Genomic DNA, 20,659 nt, shown 5'->3' with positions numbered 1-20,659 from the left:
GTTCACGATTATTGATGATGAAAACCATACTAATTCTTTCATATTTTATTTTATTCTTTATTTTTTTTCGTTTTTATTGCAACAACAAAATTTATTAGGTGGCGAGAAGGACATATTTCCGCCAAGAATCGTTCATCGATTAGACGAACTTGATGCTGATGATGGGCAATTGGAACCACTGTTGATACCATGCGCTGCACATTCACAACCATTATCTACTTATAAATGGTATTGGATTCCATTTGGAGTGCATTTTGATTGGGAAACGGAAATTGCCTCATTGTTATTGTCTCAACAACAACAACAACAACAGCAGCAAAAATCTCCATCAACATCATCGTCATCATCATCGATCAATTCATTTGCCATGCCTATTCCTGTGCAACAATCTAATGATCAATCCTCTTCACAATCATCTAACACTATTGGTGGCCAGAATGTCGATCCAAATAGCAAAGAATATCGTCGCCATCAATTGATGTTGAGCCGTCTTCGATCAATGGGTAGCACATTATTGATCACTGGACCGATCACTCATTCCAACGCTGGTCATTATATTGCCATTGTGGCCAATACAGTCGGCTATGATCGATGTATCACTACAGTCAATGTTCGTTCACCGCTCACGGTGCGGATAGATTCTGTGCCAATTCAGGGCGTTTCATCGAAGAAATCAACCATGATGCCAACTCCTCATTTGCGCCAGCAGCAACAGCAGTTCTACCAGGAATCAAAACAACCAAGAATAATTCGTGGAGTTCGTGGTGAAACTATTCGAATACGATGTACAGTGCATGGATTTCCATTGTCTGATGTTTATTGGCTTCACAATACGCAAGTAATTCTAGTTAATTCCGGCCAAAGCGGAAGAGACGGAAATGAACAACAACAAGAACAAAAGCTACAACCAGCAGTAAATTATCATTATCATCATGGTGTCGTTAACTTGGATTCATTATCATCATCACCATCTGGTTACTATCCAGGATCAGGATCAGGGAATCTTCGAAGCCGAATCAAAATGAATACTGCCAACTATTTACAAGTATATGCTACTGACATGAATGTAGATCAGGCGAACAGCAATAATCGTCGCGATATATCCGCCATACAGCATTTAGATCTAGCCCTAGATGATCGTAGCAAATCTGGAATGTATCAATGTTTTGCACGTAATCGTTTCGAAACGACACAAGCTACTATACAAGTTCAATTTGTGGGTAAGTGGCCCGAAAAAAGTTTCTATAATAAGCCAAAGGTTACTTTAGTTTCATTCTTTCACATTTTTGATGAACTCTTCTTTCCGTCAATTCTTCTTGCCTGATTAGATTCAATACTGGCAAGAATCATTAAAAAATTTGTGAATCATTAACTCCATATTGGCATTCTAAAAGTTGGATGAATGATCATTGATGGTAAAATCCAATGTATTTCTATAGTAGTTAGTTTTAATGGTGGAATTACTCCTGTATACGGTTTGTTAGCCATAATAGAATGAAGAAAATCAAATTTCGCTTCATTTGCTACATTTCTTGATCGAATCAACTACGAGTTGAAATGGAGAAAAAAAATCTCTTTCACGAATTTTTCTATCTCAATTGAATTTTTTTTCCACACACACAAAGATGAATGAATGGTCATCATTTGGAATTCTAACGAAAAAAATTCAGTAAACTTTACGATGAATTTGGAATGTTCGATTTTAAAAAGAGCTGATTTTCATTTTTTAAACTAAATTGAATTGTATTCAATAAAATGTTAGATTTTGCTATTGTATTTGTCAATACCTTCAGGGCCTCCGTTTTTTCTTCATCATACCATCGGTCTTGATCATTTTTCTTTTATTTTAACTATACTATGGTCGATCCATATTTATTAGGCACATTTCTATGAATTTGATTCTAACATACGGTCAATTGATGATCGTGATAGATATAAAAAAAGGCAAATGCTTATGTCTTTGATGGCAATTTCAATTTAAATTCAAATCATTGTGAAATGATGATGCAAAAAAAAATTGAATGGAAAATACACCAAAATAATCATTATTCAATGAATGTCAAAGCGTTTTCTGACAGGATTTGGTGGGACAAAGTTTTTTATCATGTTTTTTTTTTGATTATAATAGCATTGACATATCAAACAATGGCCAGTTGATGTGTATGTGTTCCATATATACAAAAAAAAAAATATTCAATGATGACCGGTTTCATGTGGCATAGAAAATTATTTATTCTCTTGTCCATACACACACACACACACACACACACGCACGAATAGAAAATGAATTTCATTTCAGTGTATATAATACACATGTGTAGCCGAATTGGATTAATTAACCGTAAAATGATTTTCAACAGGATATACTATCTTCCGGACAACATATAACATTTGGAGCATTAAAAAGATTTTGTCATTTTATATTCATTTATGTTCTAGTAGATAAAATTCAACATTGATAATATATATATTGACAATATACAATTGAACATGGATGAATGTTGAAAAAGAATCTATGTCATTGCCATTGTTCAATGGTCGAATATTATATTTTTCCTGGTTTGGTAATTTTTTTTTCATTTTCATTTTTATTATCGTTAGCTTTTTTTTAACTCTAAACATTATGCAACGTTTTTTTCCCTGAAATTCCAAATTATCGAGAGTATTTTTCAATTATTAAATACTAATTTGGAATATATGTAAAGTTCAGTTTGTTTTTAAACATAATAATGATAATGATGATGATATTTTATGATGATTTTAATTTCGATCCTTTTGAAATTTTGTCCAATCAATACTGAAAATTCATTTCCAAGAAAATCTCTTACCATTCTATAGTATTATTAGGGCTTTCTATTATAAAATGAAAACAAAAAAAAAGCAAAAATTCTTGACAAAGTTAAATAGCTCGTGAAATGAATGAATAAACAATAGTTTTTTATTGGATGATAAATTAACGAAACGAAAATAGTGAACAAAAAAAAAGTTTCTATTCCAAAATGGTGGACAATTAATTTCAAAGAGAAATTCAAAGTATCCTTACTCCATTAGCAATAAAAAAACAAAACAATGGTACCTATGGTTTTTTTTCGAGAACCAATTTCTAGATTTGATCCAAATTCACAAGAAAATAATTTTTTTTTGTTTATTTATTTTTATGTTGCGCGTGTTTAATGTGCCAAGATGTGATTTAAGTCTTGATTCATTATTATAGACTATATATTGAAGAATGTATAAAAAAAATCAACCAACCAAGATTAGAACGTAACTGAATTTGAAAATTTTTCAAATATATTTCAAATGATAGGAATAAAACATTTCCATTATTATTTCTAATGATTCGATCATGAAAAAATTCATTGATGCTATTATTTATTTCGGCATTTCAAATGTATCAAACTATTTTTATATGTTCAGATTTTTTTTTTGAAATTCTGTGTTAATTTTATGAAATAGATGAATAAAAATAATTTGATCTTCTTTGATCTCTTAATGGATTCACTCTCTGATCTTTATATGATATATATAGTTACTAGGAGAAAGATTAATCCGATTATTGATTCATCATATCATCATTGAAGTTCAATGCTACAAAACAATTTTGGTTTTTAATTTTTTTTTTCACATATGATTTTTTGAATAGATCAACCGCCATCTATTGTGGAACACTTTAATGAGCTAACAATTCAACCGGGAGAAAGTTTTACTCTACGTTGTGTATCGCGTGGTGCACCATTAGCGCAAATAGAATGGTCATTGGATCGAATGCCTATGCCAACATCAACTCGATTTCGTTTAGGTGATTTCGTCATCAAAGATAATCACAACCATCATGGATCATCGACATTTGATTCTTTATTAGTCAGTCATTTCAATGTTACAGGCAGCCGTGTCGAAGATGGTGGAGTTTATCGATGTACAGCAAAAAATTTAGCTGGTTCAACTTATTATGAAGCACGAGTAAACGTTATTGGCAAAGGAGCAGTCAAAGTTCATACACCGAACTTGACTGTCCTCTCTGGAGCTGATATAAATCTGAATTGTCCGTTCTATGGTTATCCAATTAAGACTATAAGTTGGTTTGGAAAAGGTATAGTTGATTATCCTAGATCATTATGATCATCGATATTAATTTACATTCCTCAATTCACACAGATGGATCACAACGAAAATTGCCAACCAATGGGCGTCAACACATATCACCTAATGGAACATTACATATCAGGTAGGTCATTATAATTATCGAAGCGAAAATAGTTCTTGTGTGTATAATTAGAAATTGTTACTTTTTGTTTCGTATGAAACGATTTTGATAATGATAATAATGGTCGCCCTTCTAAAATGTTTTTATCTCGATAATAATCTCCGGACTTGATATAATAATTAACCTATATGAATGGCAGTAAAATAAACAAGAAGGAAGATGAAGGAACATATGAATGTGAGGTGGCATTTGCTAGCAACAAAGAGTCTACTTCACGAACCAAACTTCATTTAAATGTCATCAGTAAGTTTTGTCCTATATTATTTGAATCATTATATGAAACTCGATATTTATATCTTTTTCTAGCTGGTCCTCGAATTGATAATTTCACGTTTGCACCAAACCTTGAAGAAGGAATGCGTAGTGTTGTAGTATGTGCTGTGATATCCGGTGATTCACCAATACACATTCATTGGCTTAAGGATGGCCAACCATTAACTAGTAGTGGTGATCGCAAAATCGAAATGGTGAATGAATTCACATCCAGTATTACATTCACTGCACTGAAACGTCGTCACGTTGGTAGATATACGTGTATAGCATCCAATATGGCTGCCAGTGACCGTCATTATGCTGATCTTCGTGTTAATGGTAAATATCGAAAACCTGTGTTAAGTGGTTAATTCACATTCTTGTTTTAAAAATAGTGGCACCAATATGGCTTTTCGAGCCCGAAGATATCATAGCTATTTCAGGACAAATGTTAGTGATTAACTGTCAAGCTGAAGGTATTCCAGAACCACAAGTTCGATGGAAAGTAGAAGGAAATGATTTTCTGGACAATAATAATAATGCAAAAAAGCTGCAGCCTAAATCAATACCTGAAATTTCAAATTCAAACTCAAATTCGAATTCTTTTCATGCTGTGATCAGTAATCCTCATATGCAAATTTTAGAGAATGGATCGTTGATCATCAAAGAAGTGAATCGTGATGATCATAGACGATACATGTGTAGCGCTTTTAATGGTGTCGGTAGCGGTATAAGTACCATTATAAGACTCTCTGTCCATTGTAAGTAGACCATAAACTCAGCAATCAATGATTTTAAATGGTTTTTATTAATTTATTAAGTTCCGCCACAATTTCTCCATGGTTATTATGAAAGTAAACAAATAAAATTCGGGGAAATGGTTGTGTTGACTTGTTTGGTCAAACTTGAATACATCGATAATGTTCAAGCATCTAAATTTTCGAATCTTTCAAATACTAACATTGACGAGCTTGTGAATATTCGTTGGTTTAAAGATACTAGTTCTACTCCGGTGATAGCTTCATCAAAATCGAAACTTTTGATGACCGATCCCTCTTATGATCGATATCATACGACTCAAACATTCGAAGTGAATCAAGATGGGTTAACCGGATCAACACTTAACTTTACTGATATATTTTTAATAAATCAATCCAACAAAAAACAGTCATATCCTACTACTAGATATTATGCAACAAAGTTGACCATACGTCATGTTGAACGTAGTGACACAGGAGTTTACCTTTGCACAGCACAGAATCGTTATGGTTCCATACGAAAAAATTTTACTGTGACCGTTTTGGAACAACCTGATAGACCTGAAGAGATTCGTGCTGATGAAATTGCTAGTCAATCAATTAAACTTACTTGGCCAATGCCATTCGATGGGAATTCTCCCATTAATGAATATGTGATTTCTTATCGAACCATCTCTGGGTCCATATCAAACACAGTTACTTTGGCTCCATATGCTGCATATTTGGCAACATCCATGACTACGGCGACCATAGATTCTCACAAGAAGTTCATTTCATTTCAATTAGGTGATCTAACTCCTGCAACCACATACGTAATACAGGTCAAAGCTAAAAATTCTGTTGGTTCCAGTTCATTTAGTGATAGTATTACTGTCAAAACTACCGAAGAACGTAAGTATATATAAATTTTCATATTAATTTTACCTCATCTTTTTATTTCATAGCTCCAAACGATGTCCCTACCGACATAACAATATTACCGCTAAATACTCGTAGCTTAAAAATTTCATGGAGACCATCACGAAAACCCCAGACCCCTGCGAGCAATCATAAATCTCAAAGCAACGTCTATATTCCGCCAATTACAGGCTACTACATTGGATATCGACCACATCTTGATACTATAGATAATGATCACCAAAATCAATTGAATGAATTTGTATTTAAAACAATCAAATCTGGCATTGATCTTTCATCGAGTGAAACTCATGAAAGTTTTATTCTCAACAATCTAAAACGAGCTACACGTTACGATATAAAGTTTGTTACAAAAATAATTTCGAAAACTTTTGAAATAAATTTTTTATCATTTCTAGAATTCAAGCTTTCAATTTGGCTGGCGCAGGTCCTTCTAGCTCAGAGTATCAAGGAAAAACTCTGGATTATGATGTACCATCAGCTCCTAGAATTCGTGCATTAAAATCAAATTTAAGTTCAATTGAATTGATGTGGTCTGTTCAAGGAGAAGAACCTATTTCCGGATTTGTCATATCATATAAATCGGCAACACAAAATGAGTTGAAATCAAGCGTGGCTAATGTTGCTGAAAAAGTCAGCACTTCAGTTGAAGATCACATGAACGATTGGAAAACGATCAAAATCGAATTGGAACCTTTGAGTGATGCTAATTCAATTGATACTGTGTTCACTCATCCTGAGCCGGCTCCAGTCATTTCAACTTTTCATCGAAGGACATATGTTCTAGGTTTACTTCGTTGTGGCACCAAATATTTCATTTATGTAAACGCCTATAATGGCGCTGGCCAAGGTGATCCCAGTGAAGTAATCCTTGCACGAACTGAAGGGAATGTTCCCGTACCACCAGAATCTGTACAAGATTTTGTTCAACCAAATATTTCGAATGCTAGAATCAATTTGAATCAATGGAAACGACTAGGTTGTCCAATCGAAAAATTTGAATTGGATTTTAGAGTATTCGGAGATGTAGCCACAAATCGAAAACTGACTATAACTCCATCAACTTCAGTTGGTGAACAATCAACTATGATAGAAGTCGAATCAAATATTCATAGCAACATAACTGCCGAACTAATCATAGAGCTTACAAATTTGTTTTCCGGATCATGGTATGAATTATTGATACAAGCAGTTACTGAAGCTGGAACTGTACATCGAGAATACATTTTTTCAACTCGTAAATCTGATGGTTCAACGATTGCTCCATTAACGCTGAAAGCGATTGAAGAATTTCATGGTCGAACCAATGGCCAACAACAAGGGCGACAAGGTTCCTCATCAACGCGTTCACAAATCTATAACCATTCATTTCGATCATCAATGTTTACTCAACTTCATTACATCGTTCCGGTATCTTGTACCCTGGTCATATTGTTCTTAGTGTTTGTTGTCGTTTGTGCTATCCAGACGAATCGGCAAAATTTCTTAATGTTCTCACTGGTTGCTAATACTCGACAGCGACATCATAAAGTGGCTTCTGGTTCGAAACTATCTGGTCAATATTCAATCGGCGAAGGCGTTGGCCAACTTGGAAGTTGTATGGATTCAAATGATGGTAGTACTGTTGGAGGCACAGGGGGAGCAGGAGGTATTTTGAACTTAAAATGCAATAATTTAATTATTTATATGTTTCATTTTATTTTTGAATCACATCAGAACACATTTATGGTTCAAATCCTGGTAGTATGGCCAATGGCAATGGATCCAAGATGCCATGCTCTGCATCGATTGATGAATTGTTGGATGGATCTGGCAAATCATCATCTCAATATAATTTACGTAACGATTCATGTCATTCATTGGGTTTCAGTGGTCCAGGGGCAGCCATTTGTGATCATCAAGTTGCTGATATCAAACAACAACAGTCTCAATATCCTTTGTATTCTCTTCCAGTGGCGTATGCCACTTCTTCGGTTCAATTTCAAAATTCGACTAATTGTAATGGAGGTAGTGTATCAGGTGGATCCAATACGACTACAGCGACTGCTACAACAACCACTGGAAGTGCAGTACGTTTGATCGGTGGTAGAAAATCTCAAGATGATCCTCTCTACGGTACATTGAGCCATCACCAACAAGAGCATGCAAATTTTTCAGCTCAAAAAAATCAGTTCACTGAAATGTATTGCGATGGACCGCAGCAACCACCACCGCCACCTCCTCCACCACTTTCGTCGTCTATTTCAGCCTCCAAATTTCCTTTTACATTGACAGAATCTGTCATCAATGTTGAACAACATCGCCATCACCAGCCTTCGTGGTCCAATACTTCCGCTGCTACTGATTGTATCAATCAATCGATTCAAACAGCATCTAATTTATCACAAGCTACGACAAAATCGGCTCATCCTTATGAACTGCCATTTGTATTCAAATCAACGCCATCAAATGCTTCAATGGGTAATCACAACAATGAATCCACAGCTTTTTGAATAAATATCGCTATAATCAAATTAATTGTTTCTCCATAATCCTTGTGATATTTACAAAAAAAAAAATTTAATGTAAAATAAATTGTTCTTAATTTATGAATCTCAAATTGTTCAACGAATTCTAATTTATAATAACGATGAGCATGTATTCTTTAATCATTCAACTGTTTTCAATTCGTGTTATTATAGCAATCACTCAGCCAAACTTATATGGTCCGAAGATCAATGTCGATAAATCGGCTAATCAATGGATGATTGCAAAAAGATTTTGTTCACGAAAAAAATATGTTGCTATTTATTATGATGGAAAATTCAATAAAGCTATCGAAGTTGAACAAGTTTCACGAAGAGAAAGCATGATTTGGGATATTGGTGATAGAGAGAACAGAATGGTCATTTACAAGTTCAATCATGATTTTGTCACTGAACAAAATCGATGGCAATTAGAAAGATCGGACAATTACTTGCAATCAACTTGGAAAAATTGTATGTAAATAAATATTTTGATTATAATCAATAAATTGTTTTTTTTCGCATTAAAGTTATATCGATTGGTGGAGTTTATATCCAAGAAAAGGACGTTTTAATCGAAATTTTTCAATATAAATCGTTTGATTTAAATTTGGATTCATCTGTTCAAAATAGTTTTCGTTATGTTGTATACTTGAATGCACATGATGATGTGGTGGATAATCGTTTCACCAATTTGGTAAAACAATGGTTGAATGGTCCAATGAAAAGCATGTCCAATTTGTATGGTCTATTCTTAGAGAAAGAACTCAAATTAAAAGATAATCAGTATTTTTTTCCCGATATAATCATTGAGACAATGTTCAAAATAGAAAATGAATATGCGGAAGAGATTCCTGATAAAAACTATGCATTTGTTTCGATTAACGAATTTCAGATGTATTATTTTTTCATCAGGGTTGCCAATCAGAACAATACCAATAGCTATTGGAGAGCATAGTAAGTTTCGAAGACACAAAAAAAATTACTTAGATTTTCATTACAAAAAAAATGTCAGTGGTTATGAATACGAAAAAAAGACTGGCCAATGGGATAATGGGTTTCATATGGATGGAGAAAAATTTCAGGTTACAGGTGCAGTCGAACTTGAATATAAAACATTTCTTTACATATATGATAATGAATTTGGCTATGCATACGGTTTGGAAATTCTTGGTGTTTTGCCATTGAAAATCGACACAAAAACGGTATGATATAAGTTTGATTAAAGATGTCATGTTTTTTATCTCAAATTTGTAGATTGATATTCAACAAAATATTTGTGATTCGGAGCAATTATATAAGCTGGGATGGGACAAAATGAAAAATCGATTTTTTATAATTATGGTTACTCTGGTAGTTTCAATATTGACGATAACAAGTGTTTTTTATTGTAATCGAAATTCAGCTTTTTTCCGTCATGGTCTAGCTCATCATATCCAACGGGGAAATGAAGTAGATGTGATACGTTTGAGTGCTGTTTCTGAGCCAATAGCGGATGTACCAAGTAAATACATTTTCCAACAAAAACTTGGACACAGTTCTAGGTACATTGACATGAAACAAAAACATGAAGATGAGACGGCTTTAATTCTGGAAATCAAACGTTTGGCTAGGCAAATCATTGATGAAAAATGAGCCAAAATTTCAAAAATTGTTTCAAATTTCGAGCCATGTGTGTGTGTCTATGTACTGTTCAAAATAAACGATACACATTGAAAAGAGCGTTTCGTTTTCCGTCTCTTTTATTTATTCATATATATTGTCTAATTATCATCATATATCATTGTTGTATCGCTCATTCGAATTTGAAGTGATTATAAAAATGATTCTTAAAAATCGACCTAATAATGTCAATTACAATTTATATATACAATGTATTTATACAATTAATCTCCTAATTTTTATATATAATTTCTTCATTCATTTCCAAATATTTAAGCTAATCATTTGTTTCACATTAATCTTAGGAGTACACAATGTACACCAAAAAGAAAATTATTCACCCACCTTATCTTCTCCATTATTATGGCGTCCATCGTCACATGCAGTAGCCCAACAAGTTGTTTTTCACACTATCAATTTTACCATTCAATCACCATGTTCAGAATTTATTGAAATTTTATCATTCAAGTTTAAAAATGAATCATCGAACAATGATAATCAGTCAATAAAACAATATCAGATCTGGTGCCAAAACCTATACAATCAATTGATTATTGGCCAAATTCGCGAAAATTGCCCTTTGGTCGATAAAATTCGAATTCAAATGCCTGATATGAGGGGCAATAATATTTCTAAGCGTTCATTGCCAGAGAACATTGTATCATTCAAATGGATTTCAGTGGTCACCGCTTTGGGCTTCTTCACTAAAGAATTATTCTCGAAATTCGATACCGAAGCCAGATTGAATGAACTTGAATTAAATAATGCTCAACGAATGCAATTTTTCGAATGGTCACAACAAACATCAAATGAAATTCATCATGAAATATTTCGACAAATGTTGCTGCTATCTCAAGATGTAGATAAATTATCATACCGATTGTCGGAACAAAACCTATTAAATGTTGCATCTTCTACTCTTTACATGTCAATCAGTTCTAAATTATATCAGGTTGATTCATATTTCAAGAATTTTTTTGAATCATTAAGAAAGAATAAAATTTCTAAAGATTTCGAATATCTTTTTCCCAATTTGACCCTATGTAATTCAAATGAAAAGTGTCCCCGTGAATATTGGACTGGTTATGGTTGTGAAACATTGGTTTCAAATGAAATTGATGGTAATATTGTCAACATGGTGCTAAAATTATCTACCGTTGTCGTGCATTCAATTTACAGAATCGTTGAAGTCGATCCATTTGTCATCAGGAAATCTCAAGATGAAACATCAACTTGTTTTTATGAATACAATGGCCGTCAATTATTTTTATACAATTCTAATACTGATTGCATCAAAGACATAGTTAATCATAAACTTAAAAATCCTTCAGCTATTATGTTTGCCTATGATTTTGAAAATTCAAATATAATGAAGACACGTTGCTCAAATTGGCCAGATTTTTTGGATGAATATTGGCGTCAATCCTATTGTAAAAAGACAAAAGATTTATTCGCCGAAGAAATTGTACAAATAAAAACTGATAATAATTTCATCTACATCTATTGTTTTGCCTATAATTTGACCATTTTTAATGATGAATATAAAAATCGGTCTTTCATATGTGACAATATCATTTATCAATTGAATCGTAATACATCATTCATGATTGGTAACACATCTTTTATTGTGCAGCATAAACATCAACACGTTTGGTCTTATTTGGTGCCTATCAAATATGGAACTATCGATTCTAGTAATGAGACTATTGTTGGTAAATACCTTCGTGAACATGGTCAGCAATTGATACGAAAACATCATGCCCATTCTGTGTTGTTAGGTCAACGTTTCGAGAAGCTAAAAAACCTACTTGAATATGAAAATAAACTATTTAATGAAACGAAAAATGATCACTTCAAATTGATCAGTTTTCTTCATGCTCGAGTTGTACCCATGGTTTTATTGTTTCTTCTTCTTATTACTTGGCTAATAATGCTTATCGCTTGTTTTTACTGCAATTGTTGCTGCTGTTCTTGTTCTAGTTTTTTATGTTGTTGTAAAAGAAGACATCGTTCCAAACGCAATCAACGAAAATAAATCAATTTTGAACATTTTAATGAATTTTCATTATAGTTTCAGTTTATAAATGAAAATAAAAAGTTACATAAAAGATCACTGGTCAAAATAATTTGAACATAAAATGAATTTTAAAAACTGAAAAATAATTTTCTTTATCTCTAAGTGAATGAAGTTGGCAATGTTGCTTTCAAAATTGTTGATTTTTTTTAATAATATTTAAAAATTGAAAAAATTTAACATTGCATTAATCATTGCAATAATGGCAAGGCTTTCTCGTGGACCGATACTACCGACCGAAGAGTAAATAAACATTTAGCTTCATCTATTGTTGCGAATGAATCTCGTAACTTGCACATGAAATAACCGGATAATTCACTCATAGCAACATTGAGGTTTGCATGATCTTTTTGGCCCCATCTAGGTTCTAGTAACCAGATAAATATTCGTATCATACCCATCGGAGTGCGAGTTATGAATATGTTATGACAAATTTGGCCATCATCGAGACAAAAATCAATGATCCGCATCACATCTTTTATAATGATAGCAATGGATTCGTCATTTAGTTCGGCAATTTCAAAAACAATTGCTGGTATAGGCCATTCTTGAAGCACATAATCTACCACTGGTAAAGTCTCGATTAGTAAACGATGATCCAAATAATAAATATGCCAATGTAAATGATTCACTGAAGCCATTGATCCTAAGGAATTGTATCCTAAACGTAAACTGGAAAAATCAGACAATGCCAAAATTGAAACAGCTAAGGTAAGGGCTTGTTCGGTCATCACCTAATTATTGTAAACATATAATCGATGAAACTTAAGTTGCAAGAATCTAAATTATTACTTGTGGTAAGCATCGTTCTAAATATGGCACCAACAATGATGAACAATATTCGATTGGACTTTTGTTTACCAATACTGTCGCTTCTAGATGGGCTTTCATTTCTTCATTATAGCATTTGATTCGAAACAGGATTTCTTTGGAATTGACTTTGGTGAAATTAAATTTGTCTGGATTGAAAGGCATGGCTAAAGAGAGCATAGTATCCGGTGTCCGACGTTTACCCGGGCCTCGACCTTCTAAAAGCTTGGCTACAAAACGATATTTGTTTGAGGATATTATTTTGGTTTGTAAACTTCCGGTGGATTCAATCGAATAATTCATCGAGCCAGCTTTCATAGATGATATCCACCGTTCACGAAGTAATTGGTCAAATGTTGAATTTAATTCACATTGTACAGCAATGTAATCTGCTTCGGTAAATTCAAACAAAGGAATTTCATTCAATGATTTATTGGTGGTTGATGGCGATTCTTCTCCAGTCAAAAGGGACATCAATTCTTGAGCTTCGCTTGATGAAATTGGAGTTGATGGTGATCGCTGATGATTGGAATCCATTATAAATGACACAGCAAATCAAGCAATAAAACATAATGGTTTTTTAATAAAAACGCTACTATTATTATTTCGATAATTTCGATTTATGGCACAGCTGATTTAATTATTTGTCGGTGTTACCATCTAGCGGTTGACTGTAAAACTGTTTTGGAAAATTTCTGAATTCATGAAGCCAAATTCCATGAAGGTAAATCTTACATTTCCAATGACGTCAATGACAAAACGGTATAGTTTCCATTATCCGATTTCAGCACCCATTTTGATCAACAAATCTGATCACATCAAAATGGGATTTATCCTAAAAAGCCGATTTTTTTTAATCGTCAACCCGAATTTTCCAAATCAAATCTCAAATTTCCGCACTGTGAATTGATATTAGTGATGAAAATATGGATAAAATTCAAACTAAAAAAATGCAAATATCTATGTTCGGTAATGGATTAATTTTCAAAATGCTATCAAATTGCAAACAGAGCAAAGAAATGAATGGATGTCAATTATTTTTTTCAAACGGAACCGAATCATGTTTCCAAATTCAGTGGCAACTTATCGTTTACTTGGTAGGCAACAAGTCCTTGAAAATAGTATCAAATTTTAATCAATTTTTATTTGTTGATCGATCAATAATATAGACGTGAACAAAAGATTGTCATTTTGTAATGTTTATCATCTTTGATCATTACGATTCAGTGTTGATCGGTTGATATTTTCTACCGGCACCAGAAAAGATTACAGAAAAAATTAATCGTTGGAATCTAAAAGAAAATCCACAATGTCGAAACGTGTTGAACGTGAGTTAAAATCGATCGATTCCAGAATGTTATATCAACCTAAACGAAACATCACTACAGAGCCAGTTTTGTTGAACGCTGTACGGACCACGGAATTGATCGAGCAACCACCCTCAAATGATCAACCGCAAGCTTCGACTAATGCCCCACCACCAGGCGATTCTGAGTCTCCAGATTCATCAAATTCAAACATAGAAATCAGCACAGAAGATTCATCAAACAAACCGAATACAAAAAACACTGCCCAAAAACTTAATACATCACCAAATTGTGTCGATGGAGAGGAAACCTTTCCGCGTACAGCTCCAATATCGATACCACCTTCATTGCTTTCGAATCAACAACAATCAGGCTCCACAGAAGATAATGGTCAATCGGTGGTCGTAAATATCAGTCCACGAGGGAGCACCGTACAGGAAAAGAAACGTTTATCTCAGATTTTACATGAAGTACAAATGATGCGTAAATTACGCCGTCGTAATGATTCTTTCACCACAGAAGGTTCGTTTAATGCTCGAATGGAACGAACAAAAGAAAATATATCCAGGCGATTAGACAAGATGAAACAATCAAAACGACTTTTGTTCAAGTATAAAGTGTATGAATTCTTTAAACGGCCTTCAACATTCTGGGCCACCGTCTACCATGTACTTGCATTCATATTGGTCATGGCATGTTTGATCGTTTCGATATTTCCACAAGTCGATTCACCATATCTTGATGAAATGGGAGGCAAATGGAAAGTATTGGATTTTCTTGAAAAAATTGTGGTCATTTGGTTTTCCATGGAATATTTGTTAAGACTTTGGGCTTGTAATTGTAGACCTAAATATTGCGGCTTGCGTGGAAAATGGAATTTTATCAAGGCACCCGCACATCTTATTGATTTGATTGTAATCATTTTGTCTGTATGGGTTATGGTTTGGCCGCATGAAGGTCACGAAGTATTTGCATTCCGTGCTTTTAGAGGATTTCATCGTTTCTTTCAGGTTGCACAAATTATGATAACTGAACGTCAATTGCGGCCATGGAGAATATTTTTGTCGGTTCTTTACGATCAACGTGAACAATTGATGATCATTTTCTATATGGAAATCATCATTTTTTCCTTGTTAGCCTATTTAGGCTTTTTAGTTGAACATCAAAGTAACGATATGTTAGATTCAATGGCTGAAGCTGTCTGGTGGAGTGTAAGTAATTGCTTAATAAGATTTCAGGTCAAGTATTTGAATAATATCTGCCCGAAATTTAGATTGTAACATTGACTACTGTCGGATATGGTGACAAAGTTCCAATATCATGGCGTGGCAAGACCATCTCTGCTCTATTTATTCTGTTTGGATTTTGTATGTTTGCTTTGCCGGCTGGTATTATTGGTGCCGGTTTGGCATTGAAATTGGAACAAGTTGAACAGAGCCGACAACGACGACGAAAAGTAGAAGCTGCTGCTTGTGTCATACAACGTGCATGGCATTGCCATCATGATATTAATTCGTATCAGCAATTGACTTCGTTCTTCACAGACCAAACGGGTGATCTTTATAAATCTCGTATTTTGGAAAACATAAGTCATGCATTCATTTCGTTGGTACGATTTCAGGTTGCAAAAAATCATTTCAAACAGCTGGCACGTACGGTTAATCTACGTAATGTGATCGAATCTTATAAATATGGTCAGATGGATATTTTTGCTCGAATTAAAAATTTGAATAATAATTTGGACAAAATAATGACCCGAATGGCGAAAGCAGAAATGGAACGAATCGAAGCGATCAATCGTTTGACCAATCATTTACAACAGCTGCCTGAGGGATCAACACAATCGGCACCGGGTGATACATTCATACAAACTAATGATGGATCATATTTGATTAATACGGTTAGCGGAAGTTTCAATCAAAATTTACCATTCGATTCGACAAAGTCACAATACACGGATTTGATTTTCTTGCCCAGAAAGAATCTACAACAACATCAGGGATTGGCGGTGGACAGCGGATCGATGCAAACCCGATCATTGGTTAATCCTGTTTCATCAACAGATCGTGATTCGACCATACCATTTATTGATGGGTGGACCGAATCGGCAACACCAACATCAAAAACAACTATGAACGATGATGGTCAACAAAAATCCGAACTTCGACGGCGTCGATTATCATCATCATCATCATCTACATCATCCAAACAAGACAATCGAAGACATTCAAAATAATCAGAACAATGACTTCAATAGAAAAATAATCAATCAATTTATATCAAAATAAAATTCGTTGTTTAATTTCCAAAAAAAAAATTTATTAAGAAACTGAAATACATTTTAATTAAAACGAAACAAATGTTTATGATGATGAGTGCACTAATTCGACAGTTTATCCATTTTGTACAAAAAAAAACCCGAAGAAATTAGAAAAAACCTATCATTTACCTGTACAAATACGAGAAAATGATTCCAATGATTACAATTTTTCCGATATAAACGGATGCATCAAAGCTTGTGATGGAGTCAAACGACGTATAGGATCCAGGACAAAGATTTTGTCCAACAGATCTTTGAGTTGACCAACTTTACGGGACAATGGTTCGCTTAATTGTTGACCAGCCATCAATTCGGATTGAAGTTCACGGCTAGCTTGCATGTTTGTTAAGGTTACAATTTTCACCTTTTCGGTAACACGATCAATATCTTGATATAGAAAATTGTAATCATGATCAAAATGTTGATCGCGGAAAGTTGCTTTTCGTATCATACGATGAGAAAATTTTCCCCGTAAATCCATAAAATACTTTAGCATCTGATTATTACTTTTGCCGGCGAACATAATCTTGCCTGTGTATAACTCATATAAAGTACATCCAATCGACCACATATCGATAGCATGATCATATTGTAATCCAAGAACTAAAACAAGAAAAAGAAGAAAAATCATCAAGTTATTAAGTTATGTTTAAAAAATGAAAATTGAATTATTATTATCTTTAAAAAATGAAAACAGACTGGAAAATCGAATCTGAGGCGGATGAAAAACGAAATAAAAGTTCGGATATTTTGAATCGTTGACTGAATCAGATTCCAGTTAGATTTCTTTCACAGGCAATAGACAGAGACAGATTCCAATGATAAATCTCAATCGAGCATTGCACTATAAAAAATGATTTTGAAGATACCAATCGTAATACCAAGATGCAAGATGCAATCTCAACTGTGAATAAAACAAATCGCAGGGATCAAATTCAATAAATTCAAACATGAATGAAAAACACATGGGATTGACTACAAATAACCGAAAGGATTTTTCAACAATCACGACAAAAGTTGGAAAATCTTTTCGATGATAATCTAAAGTAAGAGAAAGATGAGTACTTACTGATTTCTGGTGCTCGATAAAACCTGCTAACCAAATATGGTGCTATTTCACTGTCTATTAGATATGATGCCGAACCAAAATCGCAAAGTTTTAGGACAGTTTTTTTATTATTGACCAAAATATTATCAGGTTTTATATCAGAATGCAGTATAGATGTCTTCTTCAATAAACGCAAGGCAAGGAATAGTTGGTGAGCATAAGACCGCACGGCATCGATATGAAGACCAACGTCTTTTCCATATTTTTTCAACACTTCTCTTAGGTTCATGGCTAATGGTTCAAATACGAGACATAAATGTTGTCGATGATAGAAAGATGAATATAGCCTAAGACAATGATATTTGTCATCCGGATCAACTGCATTCAAACATTTCAACATTTCTAACTCTTTCAATCCAGGTTTTGTGCCTGAAAAAATAGAACATATTCAAATGAAAGTCTGAATAGATATATAAATAAATATAAAACACTTACATTACTTCATTGTTTCGAATAATCTTAATGGCCACATCCTGTTGATCTTTGTTTTTATCACGGGCACGAACAACGTTGGAAAAAACCCCTTGTCCGGTGAACCCATAAACTGAATAGCGATTTTCCAACATTTCGCCAATTCTAATGCCTAATGAATGAAACGATATATAGAAAGTTTGTTTGACATTATAAATTCATTTAATAACTTACGATAATATCCTTCGGAATCATCCCAATTGTCAATCAAATGTGATTGGCTATTTTGATGATTTTGGGAATTTTTATTGGCCAATGATTTTTCATCCAGATGTCCAAATTGATGTAACCGTGCAACAGGATCTTCAAATTCATCTTTTTCATCTGCAAACATGTCAAATTGTTTACGCTTTGTTTTTTGTAGTTGTTGTTGTTTATTCTCCTCATTTGGTTGTGGGTTATTTTTCAATATGGATTCAAATGTAGTTGGGCCTTGAACTTTCGTGTCAGATTTACAAGTCATAGATGTTGAATCATCACAGTCACAGACTATGGTCGAAAAATTAGTAGGTTCATTTGAAGTTTCATCCAAAGAACTCGTTTTAGTAGATTGTAGTTTCTTCAAGAGTTCTTGTCGCTGCCTTCGACGGCGTTCAATTTCTTTCTCTTCATTGTCTTCATCGTCCAAATCTTTGATATCGATATCATCGGCTTCATCATCCGACGAAGAAGAGGAACGATCTTTGGCCCGATCAAATCGAGAGATCGAAGAACGTTTTCGATCATCAATACCTTTAGGGTGGTAATCACGATTAGATCGAGATGTCTGAGCATCGCGATAACCTTTGGCACCGTAATAATCTGATGATCGATTTTGATCATCAGCTGGACGGTAATGGTAAGGATTCTTTGAACGGTGGCGACTAGATTCTTCTTTTTCCCGATAATCTCTGATGGATCGATGTCTGTAATCATCATCATTATTACCATTTCTATCATCACGGTTATAATAATCGCGATAATTGTCTCTAGGAGAACGATGGTGATATGAGTCGATATCATCACGATGAGAACGTTGATCATCACGATAACGGTCATCATAATAATCTCGTCTATTACGATGATGTTGATATTCTGTACGAGCATAACGAGAATCTTCAAAACGATTTTCATCGTAATTTTTGTTATCATAATTATATCGATAATCAGTATCACGTCGTTCACTATTCATCTTCTCATATCACAGAAAGGAAAGTAACGTGGAGACTAGTCTCCAAATTTAGAGGAATGCGTAACTCGTCAAATTCAAATTTGGAGACCCGTATTTTTGAGTAAACGACTAAACGATTTGACTATCGATAGTGTCGTTCATCACGATTGTTGCAGCAATTTTGACCCCCTTTTATTCCCTTTACCCCCCATATTAATTTAATCCATATATATTGAAATTTAATTGATTTTATTGAAATATTAATTTAATAAAAATTGGAAATAATAAAATACATCCATATTTCACATCCCAATTGCGCCATACAACGTTAATTGTCCCGTTTGAAATAGATCCATAATTCGCTGTCCATGTTCCAAGACAATGTTCAAATTTTATCCGTGGTTCGAGAATCAATTTCCAAATTGTTCGCCGGCGATCCTAAGTGAAGATAAATATTAGTTGTTTGTTCAATTAATCTATTCATTTGCTTACCATGATCATTTTCAAGTATGTGTTCCATCCCATGAATCTTCGACTTATAATCATGTTTTCGATCGCTTCATTGATTCCAAAGATTCAATCAGCATCAAATTCAATAGGAAATAGCTCAGATCATGTTCCTAAGCCTAATCTAACCCTAGCCTAACCTGTTATCATGTGTTGAACATGGCCAAACTATTCTTGAATTGAATGCTGATGAACAATGGAACCGTCGAATTGATCTCGAACATAATCATCAATCGAATTTCAATTTGATGATTGTAAAATTTCAGGAACAAACCTAATAAAAAAAGATAGACCAATCTTTATTAAATATGAAGAATGAATATGTCGACTTACCGAATAAGTTGTTCCGACAATTCAATCAAAAGCAGACCTTTGAGAAATGTAAGTGTTAGAATCATTGATTGATAGCGAAATTTCAAAGTTACCTGATGATGAACATGATGTTTCATTGGACATTGTACCATGTTAGTGACCAGATATCCACCAACAAATTTGTACTGTTCGGCATCATTACCATGATCGTTTTTATAAAGAAGGCACAATACACGGATTTG

At 33.8% G+C, this 20,659-nt stretch overlaps 6 protein-coding genes across 15 annotated transcripts in view; 4 read left to right on the top strand and 2 right to left on the bottom strand.

The window, feature by feature from the left end:
- The window catches only part of LOC124494681 (uncharacterized), a 48,877-nt gene extending 40,093 nt beyond the window's left edge, over positions 1-8,784 (top strand). For 4 of the 5 annotated variants that reach the window (XM_075729643.1, XM_075729645.1, XM_075729647.1 and 1 more), the window contains 10 exons: positions 99-1,220; positions 3,644-4,090; positions 4,156-4,225; positions 4,404-4,507; positions 4,571-4,855; positions 4,912-5,277; positions 5,338-6,165; positions 6,219-6,534; positions 6,591-7,840; positions 7,909-8,784. In XM_075729643.1, coding sequence (XP_075585758.1) covers positions 99-1,220; positions 3,644-4,090; positions 4,156-4,225; positions 4,404-4,507; positions 4,571-4,855; positions 4,912-5,277; positions 5,338-6,165; positions 6,219-6,534; positions 6,591-7,840; positions 7,909-8,684 — 5,564 coding nt within the window. In that variant the 3' untranslated portion in view covers positions 8,685-8,784. The remainder of the gene's footprint in view (positions 1-98; positions 1,221-3,643; positions 4,091-4,155; positions 4,226-4,403; positions 4,508-4,570; positions 4,856-4,911; positions 5,278-5,337; positions 6,166-6,218; positions 6,535-6,590; positions 7,841-7,908) is intronic. The other variant, XM_075729644.1, reaches the window with a different exon arrangement.
- Positions 8,785-8,821: 37 nt separating this feature from the next.
- Positions 8,822-10,365, top strand: LOC124494686 (uncharacterized). The gene is made up of 4 exons (XM_047057935.2): positions 8,822-9,170; positions 9,227-9,653; positions 9,712-9,901; positions 9,954-10,365. The coding sequence occupies exons 1-4, from the start codon at positions 8,822-8,824 to the stop codon at positions 10,329-10,331; spliced, it is 1,344 nt and encodes a 447-aa protein (XP_046913891.2). The 3' UTR covers positions 10,332-10,365.
- Positions 10,366-10,466: 101 nt separating this feature from the next.
- LOC142597306 (uncharacterized) lies at positions 10,467-12,471 on the top strand. The gene is made up of 2 exons (XM_075729278.1): positions 10,467-10,570; positions 10,664-12,471. Exon 2 carries the CDS (start codon positions 10,963-10,965, stop codon positions 12,391-12,393), a length of 1,431 nt encoding a protein of 476 aa, XP_075585393.1. The 5' UTR covers positions 10,467-10,570; positions 10,664-10,962; the 3' UTR covers positions 12,394-12,471.
- On the bottom strand, positions 12,398-13,878 carry LOC124494687 (GDP-D-glucose phosphorylase 1). Its single transcript, XM_047057936.2, has 2 exons — positions 13,225-13,878; positions 12,398-13,166 (listed from the first exon to the last, which is right to left on the bottom strand). The coding sequence occupies exons 1-2, from the start codon at positions 13,777-13,779 to the stop codon at positions 12,624-12,626; spliced, it is 1,098 nt and encodes a 365-aa protein (XP_046913892.1). The 5' UTR covers positions 13,780-13,878; the 3' UTR covers positions 12,398-12,623.
- A 116-nt stretch (positions 13,879-13,994) lies between these two features.
- LOC124494684 (potassium voltage-gated channel subfamily KQT member 1) lies at positions 13,995-16,930 on the top strand. Of its 6 annotated transcripts, none has more exons than XM_075729276.1 (5): positions 13,995-14,339; positions 14,412-14,570; positions 14,631-15,760; positions 15,823-16,449; positions 16,531-16,930. In XM_075729276.1, the coding sequence occupies exons 2-5, from the start codon at positions 14,552-14,554 to the stop codon at positions 16,783-16,785; spliced, it is 2,031 nt and encodes a 676-aa protein (XP_075585391.1). In that variant the 5' UTR covers positions 13,995-14,339; positions 14,412-14,551; the 3' UTR covers positions 16,786-16,930. The 6 variants fall into 6 exon arrangements, with proteins under 6 accessions (XP_075585391.1, XP_075585392.1, XP_046913884.1 ...); XM_075729277.1 differs by having other exon boundaries at positions 16,527-16,930; XM_047057928.2 differs by having other exon boundaries at positions 15,823-16,930.
- On the bottom strand, positions 16,847-19,618 carry LOC124494685 (Pre-mRNA processing factor 4 kinase). Its single transcript, XM_047057932.2, is given in 5 exon segments — positions 16,847-17,472; positions 17,939-18,335; positions 18,337-18,346; positions 18,413-18,560; positions 18,623-19,618. Coding segments are annotated over 5 exon segments (1,287 nt in total). The 5' UTR covers positions 18,912-19,618; the 3' UTR covers positions 16,847-17,029.
- Between the last annotated feature and the right edge of the window lie 1,041 nt (positions 19,619-20,659).

Source organism: Dermatophagoides farinae, chromosome 3, assembly GCF_024713945.1.
Source record: "Dermatophagoides farinae isolate YC_2012a chromosome 3, ASM2471394v1, whole genome shotgun sequence".
NCBI classification, from domain to species: domain Eukaryota; kingdom Metazoa; phylum Arthropoda; class Arachnida; order Sarcoptiformes; family Pyroglyphidae; genus Dermatophagoides; species Dermatophagoides farinae.
The sequence above is the reverse complement of the archived record's forward strand: the minus strand, read 5'-3'. Positions and strand labels throughout refer to the sequence as shown.

What these genes read in the sequence shown, in the direction of transcription:
- LOC142597306 (XM_075729278.1), top strand. Translation starts at nt 10,963, where the DNA reads ATGCCTGATATGAGGGGCAATAATATTTCTAAGCGTTCATTGCCAGAG.
- LOC124494686 (XM_047057935.2), top strand. Translation starts at nt 8,822, where the DNA reads ATGAGCATGTATTCTTTAATCATTCAACTGTTTTCAATTCGTGTTATT. An exon ending in AATAGCTATTGGAGAGCATA is followed by an intron (nt 9,654 to 9,711) that starts GTAAGTTTCGAA and finishes AAAAAATGTCAG; the next exon opens with TGGTTATGAATACGAAAAAA. An exon ending in TGAAAATCGACACAAAAACG is followed by an intron (nt 9,902 to 9,953) that starts GTATGATATAAG and finishes TCAAATTTGTAG; the next exon opens with ATTGATATTCAACAAAATAT.
- LOC124494684 (XM_047057927.2), top strand. Translation starts at nt 14,552, where the DNA reads ATGTCGAAACGTGTTGAACGTGAGTTAAAATCGATCGATTCCAGAATG. An exon ending in CTGAAGCTGTCTGGTGGAGT is followed by an intron (nt 15,761 to 15,822) that starts GTAAGTAATTGC and finishes CCCGAAATTTAG; the next exon opens with ATTGTAACATTGACTACTGT.
- LOC124494687 (XM_047057936.2), bottom strand. Translation starts at nt 13,779, where the DNA reads ATGGATTCCAATCATCAGCGATCACCATCAACTCCAATTTCATCAAGC. An exon ending in TAGAACGATGCTTACCACAA is followed by an intron (nt 13,167 to 13,224) that starts GTAATAATTTAG and finishes TACAATAATTAG; the next exon opens with GTGATGACCGAACAAGCCCT.